Source organism: Thunnus maccoyii, chromosome 7 (genome assembly GCF_910596095.1).
Source record: "Thunnus maccoyii chromosome 7, fThuMac1.1, whole genome shotgun sequence".
In the NCBI taxonomy this organism is placed as follows: Eukaryota; Metazoa; Chordata; class Actinopteri; order Scombriformes; family Scombridae; genus Thunnus; species Thunnus maccoyii.
In genome coordinates, this window is record NC_056539.1 from 6,683,441 (window position 1) to 6,700,269 (window position 16,829).

The 16,829-nt window shown below is 38.8% G+C and overlaps 1 protein-coding gene across 1 annotated transcript in view; it reads left to right on the top strand.

The window, feature by feature from the left end:
• rab6ba (RAB6B, member RAS oncogene family a) overlaps positions 1-16,829 on the top strand; it is a 59,111-nt gene that overhangs the window by 22,128 nt on the left and 20,154 nt on the right. The window contains exon 2 of the mRNA XM_042417208.1: positions 7,980-8,038. Coding sequence (XP_042273142.1) covers positions 7,980-8,038 — 59 coding nt within the window. The remainder of the gene's footprint in view (positions 1-7,979; positions 8,039-16,829) is intronic.

The window sequence follows — 16,829 nt, forward strand, 5'->3', positions numbered from 1 at the left end:
CCAGCTGCTGTGACTATGAATAAACAAGTACACAGACGCAAGAGTCAATATCTCTCCCACTGGTCTGTATCTTCTCAGGATCTCTGAGCTCTCCTTCCTCAGCAAGGACAATCATAAATAAGCACTTACTTTTCTCAGTTCCTTCAGTCATTGATAAATATTAGATATCTGGCTCTCTCCAGTGTGCTGAGCTCTCATCCGGGTGTCGTGCGAAGGCAAGGCATGACACGCACTGTTTTATTTTTATCCATCGCCTTGTGAGTGGGAGTCGGGCCCATGGAGAAAGCACTGCCATGCTCTGATTGGCTGCCAAGTCCTCAAGGGTATTCCATGATGCCTGCTGCCAAGTGACCAGCAGTGGTTTTACCTGGCTGCTTGGCACACAGCTTCAGGCCTGGATGGACTATTTATTGCATTATTCAGCTTTTTAAAGCTCAGAGGAAGTGGTAGTTGGAGTTTATTATACTATTTATTAGTTTATCTATGTGTGTTTGTGTGTGTGTGCATTGTCCCATCCATACATTAATAGCCAGGGTGTTCACATATAACTTGTCAATACTTCATTTGTAATATCTTTTCAAATCTATGCAAATGCAGAACTATTTTTTTTCATTTGAAAACTTCCCCTTCTTAAACTTCCCTTCCCTTTAAATACTTAATTTCAGTCTGCTATTAAACCCACCTCAAAAAGCAGATTTCTACATATCTACACAACATAAATATTCTCTTAATCCTGAAAAAGACCCCAGATCATGACAGTGTTGTTTTTATTTTTTATTGTTTTTAAAGGACACTCATTTCAATCACATCCATTCCACACAATTATCTACAGTTGTCATGATATCTCTCTGGTATTTATTGATTTGGCTCCAGCATATTTGTTACACATTTGTTTTTTCTTCCCTGATTGTTTAGGCGTAGAGATGAGAGAATCCTTAACTAACTCATTTTACGGCTGCATAGTTCATAAATTGCAGGAGGTAGCAGAGCCTAATGTGAGCCCAACTGTGTAGGGCCTTTAACGTGCCGTAAAATTGCATTTTGAGCTCTTAAGAGGTGCCTTGATGAGGTGTGTGCTGACTGTGCTCAGCGGAGACCTGGTGGTGAAAGTGCAGGTCCTGCAGCAGCAGGTGCTCGATTCTCTCTGTTAATTGGCCCTCATGTTGCTAACTCACTCGGCAAAGTCTTTGAAGCATCACACCAAGTAGAGACTTCATTAAATCCAAGGCTTTAATTGGAGACCCACTTGGCAGGAATCCCCTCTCTGTCTTACTATTTATTAAGCTGTCTATAAGGTGACTACATAATTGATAGCTTACTCAGTGTGAGTGTATGTCATCACTGGTGATAGGTGTTACATGTTGAATTACTGCACTGTGTAGAGACATGCGGATGAAAACTTTTACTGATTTTACTGTGAGCAGCCATGGAAGTAAGTAAACAGTAGAATAAGTCAATTAAGTTTTTTCCCATTTAGCAACATTTTAATCCTGGAAGGTATTTAAATACTTTCCAAAACAGCTATGACACAAATAAGAGAAGTCGTCAACATGTGCAGTTGTCCACTCCCGTACAGTTGCGTGAGAAGGTGCTTTCTATTTCTACACCAGCATGTGGACTTGAGGTTGTCAAGTTCACATACAATGCTGCACTAGGATGTTAAAGATTTAAATGCCTTATGTAACTGTGGTGTATTCATCCTCTCTAACCCCTACTGCAGCTACATCACAGAGAGGAATAACTCCTTTAAAGTTACCACAGCCATTTCAGATTTGAGTAAAACAACAAAATCCATATTTTGCACACAGGTGAGACAAAGGTACATTTTGTAACTGTAGCCAGAACTGTAAGAAAAACAAGTAAAAGTGAAAATCCACTCAGATTCTTAAAGGCAGGGCTCTTAATTGTGAAATTATAAAGAAGAAATCACAACAAACAATGCGGACACTAATTAAGACAACAGTAAAGAAGCATGTTAGCATATTCATTTTGAGGTCACCCTCAGCAGATCAGGTGTTGAATGAACTGTTCTTAAAACAAGCACACTGGGTCTTTTTTTAACAGGCAAAGGTTAGCTTTGCTGGTGTGCTACATGGAGGTGGTTTGAGTGAAATCAGCTGATGTTGTGTTTGGTACTAGACAGCTTCTCCTGTTATGATTGTGGCCATTCACACCAGAGGAACCTGTACACTGGATCTGCTTTAATTGGAGTGTGACAGTAATCAGTAGGTGGCAGACACTGAGGAAAAAGCCACCTTGCATAGCTTAAATGTCAAGATGAGACATCTGTAGAATAATGAATAAAACACAAACTGGGTGCTAACAATAAGTGTTGCATCACTGAAGTAAACATGCATAGACTTTTCCTATCACTGACTGAGAATAAAACTCTTTGCAGTAGTCGTCCTGAATGCCCTTTATGGCACATATCTTAACTCTATGTCAAAACAATCTCATTGAAAAGATCAGTTTCAACACCCCAGGTTTGTTACTGGTCCATAATTGGGTGGTTTGAATTATAGTTGAACTCCCTGTAGTTCAATGTTTCCTTTTTGAAATGTAAAGAGCGACAGTTTTCTCTGTAAACCCACTGCCCTGTGAGAACACACCTCTATTACAACCTGAATGAAAAGAGGTTATTGCTGTTATCTACCACTGCCTTGGATTTTGCTTATGTCTGACTAAAGCTACTAATCATTTGAATCCCACCATAATCTCTAAAATAGTGTTCAGTGTTAATGGCAAAGAGGATGAAAAGCTTACGAGGGAGGAAATGCTCAGAAATGCAGAGCTAATTCTGAAATGTAATCAAAAATCTGCCATTTTAATCTTTTTTTTTTTTTTTTTGCATAACAAAAAATATACCAAATTATTGCAGCCATGGGCATAACTAAGCTTCCTGCTTCCACCCCAATAATTAAAAATTAAATTCACACAAACAGACCTGCAGTTATTTCTGAAGATATTGACAAAAACTGAGTAACACACTCAGATCAGCTTTTTAAGATAAAAAAGCTACTATAGGTTGGATTAATTTGGGACATATTTTGCGTCGGTGCGTGCGTTGGTGTGAAATCCCAGTTATATAATTAACTGTCCATCATTGCAATGCTTCTCATATACATGCAAGTGAAATCAAAGTGCGCTGTAATACACCTTCCCTCTCTGGGGAAGGAATTTTGATGTCTCCTCAGATTTTGTTGGTGATGTATTCTCCCAGATACTTTGTGAGTTAGAGGAAGAAATAAGGACGGGCTGTCTGTTCCTGACTTTTGAAGCTTTCAGCGGTGACTGAGAGGCACAGAGAGTGCTGTCTCATGTTGCTTAGCGGTCGAGGAGGATGAGTCAGCAGCGAGGATGTTGGATCAGACTCTCTAGCCTAATGTGCTCCCTCATAACCACTGATGTGAAGACATGTTGCCTAACAAATCTTCAGGATGAAAAACAGGAACTGAAACACATAAGCTAAACTCAGTATTGTATTGCTTTGTGTAAAGCTGTAACAATTGATGATTTTCATTATTGATTTATCTTTATAAATTAATAACAATTTCCCCATTCAGTTTATAAAACCCCAAGGTGACTTGTTCTGTCCTACTAATAGTCCAAAACTCAAAATATGTTGTGTTACAATTATATAAAACATAGAAAAGCATCCAATCATCACATTTAAGAATCTTGAAACAGGCAAAGTGTCTGTTTGATAAATGACTTAAACGATAAACATAGTATCACAATTGACTCTTCGCTAAGCCCCGACATCTTTAGTTACTGTTGCTACGCCTGTCAAACTTATCAGTCTAGGAATGAAATGAAATGAAATGTTTGATGAAATGATTAGATGTAGCTAATAAGCTAACATTAACTCAAAAACTCAGTCTCCAGCTGAGTTTATAATGTTTCTGAGAAACTGCAAAATTGTTTTAGATGTGTATTTTTACATACATGATACCATACAAAGTCAGTGCTGTGTAGTAATTTAACAGGCCAAAGTTTACAGTTCTCAGGCTAAAAGTCAGCATCCTCAATGGATGAAACATGTAGAAGACATGGACATAAAACAGCACAATTGTTCTTGTATTGTTGGGTCGAGCTACTTCAGCTTCAGTATTAGAGTACTATTAGTATTTAGAGAAAAAAAAACTAATATCAGACTGTTCATTCTTTCTTACATAACACTGTTAAAATATACACTATAGATATACATCATAAGTTATTTTGGACAAACAACTCAAAAGTTAGATTAATTCTTTATTCTTTGTTAGTATTTCCAAAAACTAATACATGAGATAAAATTTGAGGATGAGGATTAATAGATGAGTTCTGCTGGATCATCTTGGATGAACTTCCCCAAATCCAGTACAGAAGAGGACAGAGCTGCTAATGTTACCCTAAACTCTCATACTGCATAGCGTTTAGTAGCATAGTGTTCATCTCAGTCTTGAATGAGTGGTTTATCTAACATAACCTCTAACCAAATATGATAATGTAGTTAGCTAATTATATGCTAATTCTTGGCCTTGGAGGTAACGCTCGAATTCTAGTATACTTAACTACTTATCCAGGCTTATGAGCAGCAAACACACTGTTTAATCTATTCCTTACACTTTTGCTCTTGTATTTTGGGTATTGACTATTCAATAGATTGACTAATAAATTAAAAAGTATTAATATCTAAAATAGATGATTAGAGAAAAGTATCCCTCTATCATATTAGCCACTTTAATCTTTCAACAAGATTAAATGTTATATATTTTAATTTGTTGCGCCAAAGACCTGAGCGCCCCCAACTGCAGACATGTGAAATTTGGACTTGACTTAACTCTACTAGACAATTCATGATGATTTTCAATTCCAAACAGACCATTACTGAATTAGTAGAATATGTTAAATTAGCTGGTGTGTGTCTAAAGTAGGACAGTTCTGTAGCTAAATAAGCTAGATGATGTATTGATAAATTAGCGTAAGATCATTAGCATAATCAGTAGCTACGCATCAGATCCTGCCTTGCAGATACGGAAACCAAGTGAGGGCACAGACACATGTAATCAGCCTCCCTGATTAAAACTCTTTCTGTAAACAATTGCAATCGCATGCCCATTTGATGAACTGTTAATTCAAGACAGATTATGTTTACTGAGGGAGCCTGTGCCTGCAAATTTTGAATACTCAGTTACAGTACACTTCCTTTACATGAATAATGAATTGAAATTTCTCAAATATTTAAAAACAACAAATCTGGGATAGCACTTTCATAAGAAGATGTGTGCATGTTGCATCAGGGGTATATGTAGACCACTAACTGTGTGGTAGTCAGCAGCATACGGAGTCTGGCCGTGTTGTTGACGGCTAATTGGTCTTAACTGCAGCCCTTTAGTAATAATAAATAATAGTAATACATTTAATTTGTACCACACTTCTCATTTGTAGTGAAACTCAAAGTGTTACAGTATTAATAACATAGAACACAAAACATAAAGAAATAGCAATAAGAGTTAAGATGAATGTAGAGTTTTTAGGCCTTCTTTAAAAGAGTCTAGGGTCTGTGCTGCCCTCATAGTTAAGAAGGTTGCTCCGTAACCATGGTGCAGCAGAGCAGAAGGCTCAGTCCCCCATACTGCAGAGCTTAGCACCGGGGGCCCGGAGGAACAACCTGCTGGCGGATCTGAGGGTGCAGGTGGAGGTTTGTGGTATAATCAGTTCCTGTAGGTAGGGAGGCGCATGTCTGTTGATGGATTTATATGTGAGTAGCGGGACTTTGTAGTCAATCCTGAAGGAGACGTGGAACCAGTGCAATGAAAACAATTGGTGTTATATGTTTGTGTTTTTGCACCCTCATCTGGATCCTGGTCTTTGGATCTGTTCTACTGGAGTTAGAAGGATATAAGATATCGGCTCTCAGTCAGACATCTGCACCGCTGCTAAATGGATATAAGAAGATGATGGGATAGATTTCTGCTGGCTTCCCCATTTGCTTCCCTTTCATTAATAAAACCACCGAGGAAAAAAAATCAGAAAGCCATCTATCAATAAGTCAACCGTGTCTAACCAGCCGTCTTCTCTTTAAGTGATGAATTCTGGTATAACATGTCATATGCTCCCAAAATGATGAATTAATTATTGAATTGAAATGAAATTAGGTGTCTGTTTTCCAGTCATTTATCAGTCACATACCATAACACGCCTCCATAATGATTCTTGGCAGTTTAGTTAAGTATCATTTTTCCAAAGGGCAAAGCGTCAGATCGAACAGTTGGGTGCGTTTAGATACATGGGATCTAGCATTTCAAGTAACCATAACAGCAACGAATTGTCTAAAAGGGGTAATGGAGTACTATATGAACCAGTTGAACCAGTTAAGATTTTTTGTTTTTGTCTTTTTTGTTTGTAAATCAGCATTTTACTGATTTTACTGATCAGATATTAAGGAACAGGATGAACAAGTTTTACCTTTGGCTTCACCTTGATATTGATATTATCGCCAAAGTTCATTAATCAAATGACTTGCAGTTTTGAATATATTTTACCTTACTACTTTTTACTATTTTACTTTTCTGTCATTACTTAAAGGGACACTCCACTGATTAAGTTCAGTTCATTTGTCACAATGAGCACTGCTCATCTTGTGAAAACCGTTGTACAATGTGTTTTGTAGTTCTGGAGGATCTTTCCAAAGTGAAAAAAATAACCCTGATGATGTCATCAGGGTTATTTTTTTAACTTTGCTCAGTTCTGCAGCAGTGGGGCGGGGCTTCAGGGCTCTGTGACTGCATGTCATGAGCACAGCTGGAGATCAGAGCTGTACAGCAAGTCAGAGAAAAGTATTTTCACATGGCGTGCTTGTACACGTGATACGTTTAATATTAATAAACTGTGAATAAACAGGCGAACAGCGAGCCGATCAGCTCTGTGTCTGAGGGGGAGAATGCTGTCCAGGAGTAAAAGAGCAGGGTGTTGATGTGGTGACTGTCCTCCGCTGATGGAGTGGAACATTTCTCTGAATCTGGATATGAATTTGGATTAGTACGAGTGGATACTCTTACTAAGGATAAAATTTTATGATTTGGAAATTGCATAGGGCACATCTGGAAATGGCTAAATGACAGGCGTAATAGTCAAATAACGAAAAAACTAGAAAATATTCAGTGTGAATGTTCATTAAACCGTCAAGTCCATGCATGGGTTGTTTTCACCAAATAATATTTATGTTTCTGATTTTTTTTTCGTACTCCATAATAATAAACCGTAAGCATGAACACACAGCCGGTGGTCAGAGCTGTACAGTGAGTCAGAGGAAAGTTTTTTTTTGGCGTGCTCTTAAAAGAGAAAAATAGACAGTGAAAACAGTTTTTAATCAAGTATGGACAGACATAGGCTACGTCCTACGGGCAGTTCAAAACCAGTATGTCTCATATTTGAGCAAACATACCCACTCAAACGATCTGAACTGAAGCCACAGAAAATAAACGATGTACAAGCTCAATATGATCGATTCACTTCATTTTAGAATGCAAATGAGAAAAGATTCACTACTATAGTACTTAACATCTGTGTATAATAGAATGTTAGTTTCTTTCATGTTGTTGGTGTATATACTCATTAACACCTCATATCAAATGTATTAATCTTTCTGTGTTGAAGAAGCAATAATGGAGGCCAAGCAATTGTGCGTTTGAAGCAGGCAGGTTTTGAATGGGCATTGCACTAGTTTAACATATTAAATGGGAAATGTAAGTGTTTTGGGAACACACATAATGCTGGCAGCAGCAGCAGCACTGTAATTACATCTGGACCTGATGCCACCATTGACCTCCTGGTCACCCTCACACACAGTAATGAGCTCCCTGGGCAGCAGTGACAGCCGTTGCAGATACCATAACCACCAATCCCGCTGTTACGTTTATAGAGTGTCTGAATACAGGAAGCCGAGGCCTCTTGTCTCTCATTTAATGCATTCTGTCTTTTTTCTTCTCCTGCAGTTGGGAAGACGTCTTTGATCACACGGTTCATGTATGACAGCTTTGACAACACATATCAGGTAAGTGCTACTGCAGGCACTGAGAGTGAAGATTTTGTCTCTAATGATCAATTTGGTCGCTACTGATCAGTCACACTGTGCTTCGATAGTGAAACATACAGCTCCACTTAGAAGCAATAAGGCTCAAATAAAATTTGTGACTTGGATAATAATCCACGAAATTCCTTCACAAAAAAGAACTATTTTCTTCTCTCTCCATGTTGGCAATAACAAGGATGTTAAATCAGACACCTTTTTGAACTGAACAACATGAAGAACACTGTGGGCCCTCAGGCGATCACTATTTCTAACCCTGTTTTCCAGCGCAGGCTAATCTCACTCGTCATCCTAAAAACAGAATATTGCTTATGCAGCTACCACGCAAGAGGTCTTTGCAAGCGTATTCAGACATGCAAAGGACCCTCGAATAAAACCTGCAGTATTATTGCTTTATAAGCAAAAAGTATCTACTTTATATAGTAATAAAAAAGGAATTAAAAATAAATCGTACAAAGCTATTCCTCCCCCCTTCTCATATAGTGTAGCGTGTGTGCGTGTGTGTGTGTTTCTTTTAGCTCACTGAAGCTCTTTACTGAGAGAATGTACAGTGTAATGAGCCTTTGCAATGTGTGAAAAACCATAAGCAGATTAGCCTAAGAAACACTGAAATACCACCAGTGTATGAAACATTGCAGGTGAAGAAAACATGAGCCATTTGTTTGGCTAAATTTCAAGTAAGAAATACAACTTAACTGATAATTTTCTATCATCTGCTGGTAATATGACTGGTAAACTAATTTATTACTTGTTAGAAGGAAAACAATCTATGTCATGCTAAGAAACTTGGGTTTGTGGAAGACTTCTACCGTTTCACACAGCTCTTCAATTCAAAGTTCATCAGCAGTTTGCTTTCTAATAACATTTAACTGCTATTCAGCTGATCTGTAATAAGACATTGGGGTACCACATGTGTTTGATTCAAGGTTTGCATGTTGTTTGTTGAGACACGTCGCTGGTCATTTAGAATAAAATCTGTACTAAACAGTTCTCGACATGACATGTATAGAAGACACTGACAATGCATCCTGGGTAATTCAAATCAGTCAGTTGACAGGGTAAACAACATGAACACAGAAACAGTCTATAGAGAGTATATTCTACCAAAGAGTATACATGCACAAGATGATAATCATCTTGTGCGCATACGTCAGTGTTGTGGTTGTCTGCCACAATGGCGTCTACCAAAGAGTATACCCATGTAAGATAATATGTCAGCGTTGTGGTTTGCCACCAGCAACTGTCATGAATTGACTTTATTCAGTTTTAAGCCAAATTTTTACGATGAACATTTTAGATCTAGGTCGTTTTAACTTTCAACCGGATGAAGGATTTTAGTCATCGGATGTCTTAAGTTGTCAGAGAAACAAGATGAGCAAACATTAGCAACAGCTCGGCTCACAGCTCCTTACATCCTGTGTCGACTGAACAGTGTCAGAGAAACACTGATTTTTAATGAGAAACTGCTTTATTCAGTGTTTTTACCAGTTTTAATCATGGGGTCTGTTTGTTTTGGAGAGGAAGAGACCTCTGTGGATAATTCGGCTCCCAGTAAAAACCTCCTGAACGATGAACACTGAAGGACTCCTAACTGGGAGAAGCTAGTAGTTTAACAATGAAGACAGCAACTCCGATGATCCCACACTACTTCACAACATCATCCAACTTCATCTTTTGTTATTGTTTTGATTGAGAGCCCACTAACGGCAGAAATGACATAATATGCATTTAAAGGGGACCTTATGCTTTTCCTTATTTTCAGTCATATATATATGATGTTATATTGTTGGATGTTCATATTAAACATGGCTTAAGTGTCAAATAATGAGGTAAACATAGGTAGAAGTAATCCCTGTGATTAATGCCAACAGTTTGTTCTGTTTTCAGCTCAAGCTGACATTGGCTTGTGACGGATTTCTTCATATGGTCATCTGCTCCACGCACATGGCGAGTTCACCGCTCTGCTCTGCTAACATTACGGCATTTTTCCATTGTTTTTGGGGTTGTCCTGTCGAGCCATGACTCGAGTTGAGCTGGCATGCTGTGAGTGTTCCATTACACAGCAGGGCAAAGGAAAATAAGTAGTTTACCTGTTGGGGGTGTTCTGGTCGTCTGCAGCTCTTCATTTAACATCATCATCACTTTGGCTGTTTCTGCTTCTACTTATCACTGATCCACAGAACAAAGCTGCGAAGCTCTGCTAATTCGGTGAGGAACATATTTCATTTCCTGTAAACTCTTCACAATAAAAGTCTCACGTTATTTAGTCGTTTAAAAGCTTTTAATACGAAGCAGGAAATGTTGGGTTTGCATCGGTGGTAACTTAACATGACTCTGCTACAACTGCCCCTCGACATCTCCCTGAAAACCGGCCAATCACAACAGATTGGGCTCATGAGGAGGGGGGTCTTAAAGAGACAGGAGCTAAAACTGCCTGTTAGAGACAGAGACTGAACTGAGGGGCTGCATTAAGGGCTAGTATAAGATAAATAAGGAGTTTTTTGAACTGTGAATCATGCAAAGCTACTTTAGCGGAGTCCCAGAATAAGATATAGAAACATGGTTAGGAACATAATAGGTCCCCTTTAAATTTCACAGACAGGAAGTTGAACAAGTTCAAAAGCTTTCTTCAGTTTGTATTAATTTAGTTTTTATTATATTATCAGTGTTGGCAAAACAACCTGTTTTCTTTGGCCTCACTGCGTCCTGCTAACCCCAAAGAAAAAAAAAAACAGGTCTCTATTCTTTAGTGCTCGCACAGTGCTGTGCTGTAATGAGATTTGGATGGCTCATTGTGCGTGGATTAAATTGTCTGTGTTAGCTCTGCAATGCTGTGCTTTCACAGTTGCTCCTGCATCCTCTTATATCTCTACATTCGTAAGTCATGAAAGACTACAGAGCCAGACATTTCACACTGACTGTTAGGGCTCGTGTCTTTTGTGTTGTTAAGCTGCTGAGTCTCCATGATGCATAGATGTTTCTTAAAACATCTCATTGTCACAAATTGCTATGGAACAGGCTTAGTTTTGGGTATGGTTGGCTGGGAAGTAGAGTTATTATAACAGCTATTTACCCAACATTTGACCCCCATCAGTGTCTCAATTGTGGGAAAAGAAATGAAAATAAATTACATTCATTGATTCTTGTTCAAAGTGGAAAGTTTTTTTCTGGATGATTAGCTGATAGTCGAGTGGAGAGATGCTTTTTTATTTCATTTTATTATTCCATCATTAGTGTTTCTGGACAAAACATACTTGACACTGAAGCTGGGACATGGGAAATTGTTTTTCATCCAGTATTATGCAACATGTTCCAGACTGTAGCAAGATTAATATCTTTATAAGTAAGGCCTTTAATGCACAGATAGTAAATGTGACATGATCATTTCCTGCATCGTTCTCAGACAGCAGCACACTCCTAAGTACCATTACCTGGAGTGAATGTGGGCGTCTGTTGTTGCCTGCAGTCTGTCTCGCTCCAAGGCCACTGCTGTAACTCCCAACCTGAATGCAGCTGGATAAATTACGGCTTTGAAATCCAGCAGCCGTCAAAGTCAGCGCCAAGTGCAGTCATTCTGAGGAGCATGGGGAACATGGGTTTTCTAGACAAATGGCCCTCTGCAGCAGCCTCGTGGTGATGAGGCCTGAAGGGACAGAGAGCTCTCCTCACTCGTCCTCTTTATTTAAGTGGGAAGGCAGCATGCCAGGCAGACAGATACTGGACTGATAGCATCTGCTTATTTAATAACGTCCCCATACAGTATGCTTTTTAATGTTGGTCTCTGGCCTGTACCCCAAATGATAAAAGCAGCCCGGGAGGAAAATAAAAATCAGATGGTTATTTTATTTGAGCGTAAAATAAAGCCATTTGAATCCTCCACTTAACTCTGCTTCCAGAAAACAACCTCTTCATCCCTTTTTCACAGTCACCTTCTTGGGTTTTTTTTCATATAGCGGATTAATGATTTTGTTATGGGTGCCATAACCTCTGCTTTATAGCCATAGATCAAAGCCAGAGCTCAGTCTCTGCTAAATGTGTGTTTTTCCCTCTGTGTGTGTGTTTTTGTTACCTCTTGGGGACCTTTTCTGATATAAAAACCGACCTTGTCAGGACCAGTAGTCCTCATGGGGACCAAAGCCTGGTGATAGCAAAACATTATTTCTTAGGTCCTGGTTGAGGTTAGGGGTACAGTGTGGATTGAGGTTAGGTCAAGGTTAGGGTTTGGCATGAATTGGTTATGGTTAAGGTCAGGGTTATGGTTTGGGTTAGGCTCTCCACAATGAATGGAAGTCAATGCAATGTCCTAACAAGGATAGCTGCACAAACTTGTGTGTGTGTGTGTTTGAATGCTGTCCCCCTCTCACCCCTCCCTGTGTCTTAATGTCACTTCTCTTTCCTCCCTGGCTCAGAGACAGGTACTGCTGTAAATGATTTTGCAGTTTTTTTTCTAGCTCAGCTCCTGAGACCTTTGAGTATTAATTAAAATGCTGCATGCATTAGCTCAGCGTGAGTGTTTATGCTGCTGCTCAGAGGGGGATGCTGGATCTGTCAAGTGAGGATGGAAAGACTCTCTGAATGTGAGCCTGCAGGAGAGATCTGTCTGGCTGAGAAGATTTGTGAAGTTATGGTTTCCAGGATGCATGTTTTTGTTTTCATGCTTTTTTCATGTGTATTTGAACAGACCCAGTTCACTCCTTTGAAGGGAGAGTAGCAGTATATTTAGAGACCAGGGGCCATCAGAAAGATGAAACTGAGCGTGGTAGTGGCTTTAGTCAGCAGGAGGATGTGAGTGAGGCGAGCCAGATTTGCAGCCTCTAAAGCGGCAGACTCCCATCAAGCAGCCACCCAGCCGAGAGAGACAGAGGCAGGCGTCCTCACTGCCTGGCAGCACATGCTAAAGGGCTAAGAGGCCTCCAGAGGCAGAACGCTTTTGTCAGCTGTGCTGGAGCTGTCAGTCAGGCCTGGCCACCAGGCTGTGACTGTATCAGGCCACAGCTCTGTCTGCTCTGCCCAAACACTCTGCCATTTAGTGCAACTGTTGCATCTCATTTATTATTTTATTTCAAAAAACAGGTCAAATGTAACACTTTGTGGCTTTTTTTAAGCAAAGGATAACATAATAAAGGTACAAAATGAGGACTGCAGTTAATGATTTTTTATTATTGATTTATCTGCTGATTATTTTCTTGATCTATTAGTCATTTAGTCCATGAAATGTTGAAAAATAGTGAAAAATGCCATCTAAAATTTATTAGAATATGCCTTCAATTAGCTTGTTTTGTGTGACCAACAATCCAACAACCTAAAAATATTCAATTGTCTGTTTTTATATGACAAAGAAAAACAACAAATGCTCACATTTGAGAAGCCAGAACCAGAAAATGTTTGGCGTCTTGGCTTGAAAAACAATGAAAATGATTTGATTATTAAAATAGTTGCATTGAATTACATGAATTTTCTGTTAATCGACTAATTGATTAATTGACTAATTGTTACAACTCTACATAAACTAAACTTATGCCCATGGTAGTTCTCTTTCTTTATTTCCATTGAATGTTGTCATCATACTAGATTTGAAAATAGTTTAGTTTATAAACAATTTTCCACATAAAAGATGTATTTAATAGACATATTTAATTTAACAGAAACCAATCAGAACATTGAAAGTTATGTTAAAACTGTAAAACGGTGTAATATAGACATTTAAACATATCTTCTCTTACCTCCTCCAACTGTTGTGTAACTGTTTTCTTAACCAGCCACACTGGAAGATTGGGTTAGTCATAAATAAACGTTGTAGTGGGGTAAAAGTCTACTCCTAATGCTTTGTGACACAAATAATGTGAGTTAAATAGACCTACTGTGCTGTCACTACTCATTACTGTGGTTACAAATATAGCATGTTGTAATTATTATAATCTACATATAGTATATAAATAAATGCATCCCGCTGTCTGAGGAAGGAGGCGTGATCATAGACTCATCCATTCCCTCTTGTGTTTGCAGTAAACTTCAAATCAATCAGATTTGGTGTGTTCACAGACTGCTGTCAAACACGGTGCTGTGAGCATTTGCCAGAATGCTCACTGTGACTCAAAAGGTCCATCAGCGTCCCTGCCAGATGGAGGACCTTGAAAGTTCTGGTGGGAGCAGCAGTGGCATGTGAAGTGTTCAGATTCTCTACTTACATAAAAAGCAGCATTAGCACAGTTCGAAAAACACTTCAAAAATATTCCAAGTTAAAGTCCTACATTCGTTAATTAAGGTACATGCAGTGATTAAAGTCAAAAGTTACATTTCTGTTTAATCATAACTCCACAGTGTTGCCTGTGCTAACACACCAAATATGATTTAGTGTGGATCATACTGCCGGCCTCATGCTGCATGACAACCTCGCAGCTGAATCCTGAGTTATAGTGAACTTACTTAATACAAGGAGACAGAACTCCCTAGAATCAGTAGCATCTTTACAGACTGACCACGAGACAATCCCACCAAATCACAACGTTGGTTTTTGGAATTATCCTTTAGAATTTTCTCCTGACCATATTTAACATCTAATCCATCACTGCAGTAATGCGCCCACTGCTGAATCACTTTGAACATTAATCATCCCACTACTTCCTTTCAGAATTGACTGGATAGAATTGTGTTCTAGTGAACTACATTTACTCTTCGAATGTACTTCTATTGTATGTTGAGATAATTCATTTTCTACGGCCAAATCAAGAGTGGAGTGGGGATGTTTGATCTGGTTTTACTTGTGGCTCATAACTTGACACAGTGAACCCATTTTCATGTTGTAGAAAGTCCACTGTAAGGTGGTTTTAATAGTGATATCGCATTTTTAGGCTGGACTGAATGATTAGTCAGATAAATAAGCACATTACCTGACTGTAATGTCCATCATCAATTTTTAAAATTCTGTTTGTTTGACCCCTCACATCAGATTGTTGGTTAACAACGTCCCAGATGACATTTGGAGCTCAAAATGGCTATTAGACTGTCAATTATCTCACAGCAAAGGGAGAATATTATCTAAGTGTTGTCTAGATAGTGGCCTTAGAGTGCCAGCTGATTCACCATGTTTACATGCATACAAATCCATTCTACCACTTTTCCTGCTTCCATTATCTGATCTGCTCATAGGGTTTAACTATGAAGTCCACCATTTACATATTAAGAGAAAAGAGACTGTTTTTTTAAAAGGCAGATAATCATACTACTGCAAATACTAGTTTTGGTCAGCTGACCTTATTTGTGTTGTTTGGATTCAACATATGTTTCTGTCATTGCGGTGTCTACTCTAAAACTCTTTTGCATGATGGAGTTTTTAAGGACACAGCAGTAATAACTGGCTCCTGAAGTCTTCACGCATCTAAAATTCAAGTCAAAATCAATTTATTTAATGATGATTTCACATGTGATAAAATGTCTTTAGACAGCTATATTCAAGTTAAAGTGTCAATAATACATTTAGTATATAATGACAGTGAAATCCCTTAAATCTGTTGAAAGCATTTTTTTTTTGCCCCGGTTGCCAGCAGAATGGGCGAGAGAGCTATGGTCTGTCTTCTAACGATGTGAGCTAGTTAATAATTTAAAAGGGATATTAATAATTTCACGTGATCTAATCTGTTCATGTATAGCTGTCTGTGTGGGATTCTATATTTGACACTGAGTTCAGAGAGAGACTACAGCTCCTCTGCCACCCTCCATGAAAAACTGAAACATCACTCTGCTTTTCACTTCACTGAAGCTAATATTTTTGTCATGTCAATAATATCACTCCAAATCAGCAAGTTTCAAAGTTTTCTCATGGGACCCAGATGTTCAAGTCTGTCTTGAATTTAAAAAAGACTTATGGGCTGTTGTAGGTAATTTAACAAAATGACTGCTTTTAACCTCTCGCACACAGTGATTTATTCAGTCTCTCATGCCTTCCAGTAATAAATAGGAAGATATAAAGTTGTAAAATACTTTTTGAGTGTTTAAAATTCTGCCAGAATAAATGGATTTGTTTTGAAAGTTAGTGTAATCCAACTGGACTTGTGTCTGTCATGTGGCTGATACGACCAAAAAATACATATACGTGTTATAATCTTGCATTCTATTTTATTGCGATAATATAAACATAATCTTTATTCTTTGGAGTTGTTATTTTCAGCCTAGGAGAGCTTGATCTGACTGGGTGTAAAGGAAGAGTATAAATGACGTCCTGTCTTCATGCCAGACTCTCTGAGTTAGTCCACTGTGGTAGCTGGCATCGCCACGGAAACAAGTGCGTGATCAAGCTGCTGATGCCCAGTTCTGTCAAAGTGGGCAGTGGGCACCCTGCTGGACTGCCTAACACAGACGAACACAACAGATACACCCACCTGCTTAATCACAGATGGGTACAAACATATCAAAATGTATCTTGGTACAAAATGATACTGTTTAAAAATAAAGTTGACTGTGAAGCGCAAGCAGGAAACTGCGTCCTATTCTCTGTCTGCCGAGCAGACTTATCTATAGCCATCTACAGTAGGGGCTCCAGCTGGCCAGTGTTGGAGTGCAGGCTGGGGTCACACAGGCTTTAACTATACAGCTGGGGACTGCTGCTTAATCTCGGGTCAGCCGTGTACCAGCTACCATTGAACCCTTCACACTCCTGCCCCGTCACACATACAGGAATCACACACACACACACACGTACAAACACGTACTAACACGTACTAACACGTACTAACACAAAATATTTTAGGTGCATAGA